This window comes from Phaethon lepturus, unplaced genomic scaffold (assembly GCF_000687285.1).
Source record: "Phaethon lepturus isolate BGI_N335 unplaced genomic scaffold, ASM68728v1 scaffold41717, whole genome shotgun sequence".
Classification (NCBI taxonomy): Eukaryota; Metazoa; Chordata; class Aves; order Phaethontiformes; family Phaethontidae; genus Phaethon; species Phaethon lepturus.
The window spans coordinates 5,422-13,200 of NW_010550530.1; the positions used below are offsets into that span (position 1 = coordinate 5,422).

The window sequence follows — 7,779 nt, forward strand, 5'->3', positions numbered from 1 at the left end:
CAGCTTTTCTCCTCCCAATTCAGTCCAGGCCCAGTACTGGTAGCTGAAGGAGGGCTGTGGGCGTTGCTGCCATTGCTTCTGTAGGAGCTCTGTGATTCTTAGAACTCCCCTGAGTTCTGAGTTATCAAGCACCCCTTGTTGCAGCCCCATCAACTGCAGAATGGCTCATTTACCGAGCACAACAACGGGCTCCTGTTTGGGCAGGATTCCACTGGCAGTCCGTGCCTGATCTGGAGACCTTTGATATTTTGGCTGGCAGACTAGATGTCTGTGCCCTGCTTGGTATTTCCCTGTAAAATATGCTCTAGGTTGTCCTTTCTTTAGGATACATTACCCTTCCTCCCACTCGTTCCTGAGTCCTGAGCTGGAAGGTCCACCCCTTTCTGCACTGAGCATGCAAACCCACTACTCGCTGCTTCCTCGCCAGGCAGCACAATGTTCCAGCTCAGGAGGCATCCCTGAGGTCCTGCAGCTGGATACATCTGCATTTCCAGCTTTGCTTCCTGGAGGGGACATTTTAAATGTCCAGTAAGCTGCATACTGCCAGCATCAACAGGAGCAGCTTTGGGCTGGTATTTCCAGTTGGATCTTCATACTGCTGCTTTTTGTGGATGTCTTTGCCTGCTGTTACCCAGGGATGACAAGACACAGTGGAGGAGTTTGTGAGTTGTTCTGATGGGAGAAGCACTCTTGCCTATACCGTGCTTACCTTTTGGTCGTCTTGAGCTACTTCTTGCCTTTGCAAATTACATGGAGTTTTCTTTTTCCTCTTTTTTAGAGAAAAAGGTTTAGAGAGACATGGAGCTTGAAAGAATCATTCGAGACACGCTGACGTGCTTCATCCAGTCCCACATCCCTGCTGCAGATCTCAGGTATGTTGAGAAAGGAACATCTAATACAATTGTTTTAGCTTGAGCTCTGTGGTAATTGTCCCTCTGCACATTATACTGAATTCCAGGTCGAGCTTTGTAGCTTTCCTGTGCTTTGTGTTGCTTTTACTTAAGTCAGATTCAGGATGCAGGTAATTTGTACAGGCTCTGATGTGAGTGCTTGAACAACTATCGTTTAGCATTGCAATCTAGCAATGTCATTTCTTTGACAACCAAGATGATTAATTTCCTGTCCAGTAATACACATTAGAATATGGGATTCCCTTCATTCCACAGTGTTCCCAAAGGGCTTTTTGAGCAGCATAGCACTATGTCAGGGCTCTCCCTATTTTGAACTCTGCCTGCATGCAGAGATACGGCCACCTTGAGGCTGGAACACAGCAGCTGGTTTTGCAGCCAGTGGCAGCAGTCACACAAGTGTGGAGAGCAGCAAGCAGAGACACAGTGCACCCCATGGAAATTGCAACTTGACGGAATATGATGACCTGACCTGTAACACCAGTCTGCATAGAAAAGTCAGGGTTTGAGCACTTGGAATATTTTGGCTAACTCAGCTGAAGCAGCTACAGGAGCACAGCCTCAGGGCACACGCTGGGGCTTTCATTCAGTACTGCCCAGGAAGGAGGGCAGCATGCAGGATTTTTTCTGTAAATTATTCCCACTCAACTACTGATCACCTGCTACCTGGCTTTACTGGTGGGATCTGCCCATAAGATACAGTCCACATAGGTCCTTCTGCTGCTCTATTAGAAAGACACATGGTTAGGGGGAATGGCGATGGAGAGCCAGAAAAAAATGGGCCTGTTGACCCTTCTGCCATGTCCTGTGTTCTTTCTGTCTCCAGTGGGATGGATGATGTTTTCTTCTCTTACATCACGGGTGTCCTGGAAGAGCTGGGGTCACCAGAATCCTCTGAGGAGACCTTTGACATGGACACCTTTGTAGAAATGATGGAGGCATATATTCCTGGTTTTGCAGAAATCCACAGGTATGTGAATGTTACTGCTTTATTTGTGCGTGCCATGCGCTGGGGGCTTGGACCCAAGTCCCCAGGTAGCATAAATTCTTTTGTTATACCCACCTGAAGAGGTATTAGTACAAAACCATTATGATTAAGTCATGCTTTGCCTGAATACAGAAATGCTAATCCCAATATAGTTTGCGAGTAGGTCCTAGGCCATCTGAAATACCAGTTTATTTTATTGGGCTTGCCTTTCTATAAAGAGGTAGCCAAGTAGGATAGCTACTGCTTTTATTCCTCACACTGATTATACAGCTTCTGTCTCTTGCAGTGGGGATGTTTGTGAAATGATGTTCTCTCTCTCAGAAAGGCTTGGTGAAGCTCGCACCAAAGGTGAGTTACACAGACAATTTCAGCACAAGAAAGTATATTCTGTCCCATGTTTTCAGTATTAGTGTTTAGAGTTGAGGAATGTCACAGGATAAAACACAATCTTGTTTGCTACATTTAGGATCTCATAGGGTAGCCTGAATTGGTTGCTGGTTTGGGGGGGGGCGGGGAGGTGTAATGTTCAGTTGGGTTTTTGATATTAATACATGGGAGGTTTGAGTCATATGGACTATTGTCCAAGACACACTGGGATGAAAAACACTGGACCAGATCTCCAGATAACTGTTGAGATCAAATCCAGAGTAATAAAGAAAAAACAGTAGATAGGGCTGCTTGTTGAAATTGTACTGCAGGTTAATTCTGAAAGTGAGGGTTTCTGCCTGCCTCTGATAGCCATCTGCCTAAGCGACACTACCACTGGGCAGCCCATGTCAGGTGCATCATCATCAAATAGAGTATCCAGCTGATGATGTGTATCACTTTTAGACTTCGAGCATCCTCAAAACTCACTTCCCATTCACCCATGAACCCTGGCACGAATGCAAAATCAGCAATGATGTGCTGTAGCTTGCACTATGCAGGACTGCAGGAGACTACACTATCCCAGTGCCCCTTTCTAACCTCAGCATTCCCAGATCAGCTGGACTGCTGTATTAATCAGCCCAAAAGGTACTTTCCACTAAAGAACAGACAGGTGAAATGCATGGATATTAAACCTTTCAGGACACACCAGTCTGGGGTTTGCTTATCTAGGAATGTCACTGCTGCCTTAACAAGAGCCAGAAGGCTACACAGCACAGAACAGACCGTCCTGTCTTATCCTACTTGCTGCTTTCTTGCACTCGACAAAACCTACTGTTCTGCTCTGGTCCCCTGCATCCAACCCTTTGAGGATCCTGATAGGACCAGAGTGTGGGAGGACAATACCATCCCAGTTTTAGAGAGGACAGAACAGAGGTGAAATTATTTTTCTTACAGTGACACAAAAAGAGCCTGTAAATAGAGATGCATCAGAGTAACCTGATCACAGGATATGCTGGCTCACATACAGCCTGGGGACTACCAGAGTGTATTCCTGAATTTAAAAATCAAACCCACACCTTAGTTTAAAGTCAGAGCAAACACCAGGGAATTCTTAGAAATGTAACAAAAATACCGTAACTATCTACAGCCAAAGCACTGAGAATTGACAGGTAGAACTGAATTCGCAAGCAGCCCATGCCCGGTAAGGCCTGGAAATGCAGCGCTTAGGCACTCCAGCATGCACTAGCACTACCTTCCTGCTGGTCAGTGTGAGCAGAGCTGCAGCTGTCCCCACCAAGGGCAGGAGGAACAGTAGTGCTTCCCAGTCTTGTCACAAGGGATTTGCTTTGGCACACGGTATACTAGCAGTCTAATGCCAACAGAAAGCACAGAGCCCTAGCCTTAAGTGGGGCCGTTCCTCAGGAGATATTGCTATGTCTTTAAGAAAAACCTGGCCAAAAGGCTGTGGAAAGTGGGAGTGAAGCAACCTCTGAAGACCTGACCAAGGGCCAGGAGCCTGGAGCCGGAACCTGCAACGGGGAAAGGCTATGCACTCCAACAGACGGAGCTGGCGCCCAGGTATGAGCACCCCACAGAGGAGCAGGAGCACTGGGAACAGTCACCGAGCACTAAGCTACCAGCACCACCTGAGGGCAATATCTGGAACCACAGCACAGGCTGTGACACAGCATCACTGATGTCTGTGATCTTCTCCATTGTATGGCCTGAGCAAGACTCTGTCAGTAAATGGAAAAAGAAAATTATGTGCTGACAGAAGAGTATGAGCCATTGCTCTGGCTCATCCTTTCCAGCCACTGGAAAGGATGAGCCAGAGCTGTATTTGAGAGAGCCTGTCCCAGTGTGCTCGGAGGTCCCACAGCAGCACTGTAGGGATGCCCGTGCAGCTCTAGCCATGCTCCACCTTGCTTCATCCTGTTCCCCTAGCCTCACTCCCCTGTTTGAGCTGGATCACCATTTCTCTCCACAGCTATCATGCGGTATCTGCACAGGAAGCAGTCATGTCTGGGTGTCAGTCCCAAAGACGCCAGTCCCACCCTCAGTGACCTTCTGTGCTGTGCACTTACTGAGCCATACAGCACTGAGTCATTGGCCCAGCGGTCCTGATCCTGCAGCACCATTCACCGTGACCCATGCTACAGGCATTGCAGCACCTGCCAGATCCGCCCCCCGCTGTGCTTGCTGTTTCTCCAGCACTGATCTCTTCCTGCTCTGCAGCTCAGTCATTCTGTGTCCACGGCCTCCTAGCAAATGCTGCTTTTGCGCTTCCTTCTGATGTAGCCACAGGTCACTGTTTAGCAGTTCCTTCCCTTTCTGATCAAAGCACATGTGACTTCACAAGGTGAGGGGGAGTTCAAGCATTAGCACCACAGTGTCCGCAAAGCTCACTCCTTGGGAAACACAATAGCATGGCCACACAGATGAGCCGGTTCGCAGCAGCCCTACATTAAAGAAAGTTGAATTACAGGGGGAGGAGATTAAGGAAGAGTGGTGCTTCGTCCTTGCAAAGATACAATCCCCTGTTAGCTTCAGGAATGAGATTTTGTCATGCTTGCAAGGAGAATGACCCTTCAGCTAAGGGCAAGCTGAATTCCCTGACTTAACCATGGAAGGCCTTTCCAGTAGCCCCCTCCTTACTACATCCCCAGCTTACCTCTGTCTCTCTTGCTCCAACTAGGAGGGCGATGACTTGAAGGATGGAGTGGAGCTACTACTGGAGATGTTCCCAGCCTGTACCATGAGCCAGGCAGAGAAGGCACTCGCCATGGCCTTGGGGAACTTGGAGGAGGCAGTGCAGTTAATTGTGGAGGAGAAGGTGGAAATTGGCCCAGCAGGTGCGAGTGTGAAGGTACAGTACCCTGAGCCGTGTGGCAGCGGGCCAAAGAGCAGGGCAGAGCTCAGGGACACACAGGTGTCCCAGGTGCCTGCTGCAAGCAGAAGCTTTGACTGTAGGAAGTTTGCACGCAATGAGCCAGGGGATCACCCTGAGCAACACCCCCCCCCTCTCCCGTGGCGCTCGGAGTACAGGCTCGGCACACAGCCCAGCCAGCACCCTCGCAGAGCTGTGGCTGGCACCCCGCTTCGCACAGGGGCTGGAGTGCTGGACCAGCAGCTGGGCTTACCAGGCTAGCAGAGGGGAAGCTGTACGTCCCACGTGTTATGCTACTCACACATCCACCTTGTCTCCTCCCAGGAACTGGCACGGCCCCGCAGAGTGCCCAACCACCAGGAACTAAAACAGGTTATCCTACAGAAGTAAGTACGCAGCAACAAAGAACCCGTTACGCTGCTCCCAGTAAAGGAGGTGGCACCTTGGGGAAGGTCAGAATGACAATGAACTTGGGGTGTTACCATGCTTAGCTTTCTGTGAAGCTGATTTGGGTATAGCTGAACACATCTAAGCAGAAATATAAACATCAGGTGGGGAAAAAAACAACAAACCAGGTCTGGGTTTCTTTTAGAGCTCTGGCACAGAAACAGGTTACCAGTATCAGCTAGGTCACAGCACTGGCAATGTGTGAGATTTCAGTCTCTTACAGGTGTCATGTAAATCACAGTATTGTCAGCTGAAGTCCCGGTTAAAGGTTCAAGGCACAAACATTGTGCTGCAGCTCAGGTAGCACATGGTGACTTGTAGAACTACAGGAACTCATTCATAGCTCTATCCTTGGAGACAGTCCAACCAAGACTAAAGATATCTTTAAGAGACTGCCTGTACAGCAGCACGGGGAAGATTAAATCTCAGTTGCTGAAGGTGTGAATTAAATGAATTTAAAGAAACCTCTCTGAAGTCCCCCTATGGACTTCTTGGAAATGAAAATGGCTTTAGATTGGTTTACCTTTATTCATTTCCAAAAGCATTTAATTCTCAATAGGAGAACCCACTCTGTGGTTTCATCAATCCACTTTAATATCTCAGCTTTCATGAGTATCCTCCTGCAGGCATCCACGTGTCTATCCAGCCATGTCTTTTCCACCACTTTACATCCTCCCCAGTGACAGAATAAACAGTCAATGGGCTAGGGAAGATAAAGCAAGGCAGAATGGCATCCAGGCAGAATTAGCAATCCCTGTCCTTGTCCACCTCCTGTGCAGGCTTGTTTCAGAGTAACATGCAAGGGAACAAAAAAGCACCAGCTGCTAGTTATGTTTCTGGGAACTTCACTTTAATGACATTTTGGCAACATCCTGTACTTTAAACATCACTCAAGCACAGGTACAGAGAGCAGATCACCATAGCTGAAGATACACAGGAGCAACTAAACTAACTACTGAGGGAGAAGTCATGGTCAGCTGTGCTGTCTGCCTACTAAACCAGCACCAAAGTCTCAAGAGTAGTAATGCAGCAGTACAGCAAGCAAATGCTTGGGCCCTGATGTTTCAGTCACACAGGGAATGAGGTGGTGCTTTTATGAAGTTGCTTCCAGCACACACCTGTTCTGTAGTCAAGTAGTAGGTGGAGTATGAAAGGAATACCATCTCTTCAGGGCAGAAGCAGCCAGCTTGGTCCTGTAATCTCACCTCTGTCTCCTTTGGCTGGCATCACTCGGGCTCAGAAGGAGCAAAGCTGCCCCAATGGCAGAGCACACCAGACCTCAGCACCTCTCTCAGTTATGCAGGGGCTATCATCCTTCTCAACAGTTTGAGTTTTCAGTACCCTTTACATAAGGCCAAGGATGCTATTCCAAGAGAATCCTGCTGGATTCTTACCAGAAGAATGACACACTTCTTGTGTCGTCCCCCCCTCATCCAGGGGGGAACATTAAGTGCTCCTAGCTGCAATCTAGGCAAGTGGGACACATTGCGCAGCCACAAACCAGCCAGGGGAGAAAGGACATAGGCTGTGAATAGCCCCACACAATGCATGTTACAGTGTTCACTAAATGCTTCTTGTGTTCCAGATACATGATGGTGGATAGTGCAGACGATCAGAAAACACATCGGCCAGCTCCACCCAAAGAGGTACGAAGAGCAGTCCCAGCTCACCACCAGTTTCAATGTCCTTTGGCTACAAGGTTTAAAAATCAGGCTGCATGTCCAAAATGCAGAGGGGCAGGCCAAAGGCAGGACCGTTCACAGAGCCCGCTAGTCAGCGCAGAGGGAAGATTAGCTTAACTAAGGTGCTGCAGGGACCGTCAGTTCCTGACTAGTGGGGCTCCTGCTCCACCCCATCAGACAGCTTGCTTCCCAGTTTTGGCCAAGATTCCCAACACAAAGGATGGGTAAAGCAGCCCACATCAGTTTTCCTGCACCTGTCCCCCAGAGCAGAGCTCTGCTTCTGCTTGTCCCCTCCCTGTTCCTAGCAGTGTGGCTGTCTGTCCACTTGGTGTTAATGTCTTCCCTCTCCAGGCTCCCAAGAAGTTGATCCGCTATATCGACAACTAGGTAGTGAGTACAAAGGGAGAGAGGTACAAAGACATCAAGAAGCCTGAGAGCGAGGAGATGAAGAGAACCTACATCAGCCTCAAACCAGCCAGGAAGTACAAGTTCCACTGA

General features: G+C 48.7%; 1 protein-coding gene across 1 annotated transcript; it reads left to right on the top strand.

The window, feature by feature from the left end:
* The first annotated feature begins 750 nt into the window (after nucleotides 1-750).
* On the top strand, nucleotides 751-7,779 carry CUEDC2 (CUE domain containing 2). The gene is given in 8 exon segments (XM_010290581.1): nucleotides 751-872; nucleotides 1,735-1,878; nucleotides 2,183-2,244; nucleotides 3,710-3,843; nucleotides 4,961-5,131; nucleotides 5,477-5,538; nucleotides 7,185-7,245; nucleotides 7,633-7,779. Coding segments are annotated over 8 exon segments (855 nt in total). The 5' UTR covers nucleotides 751-798.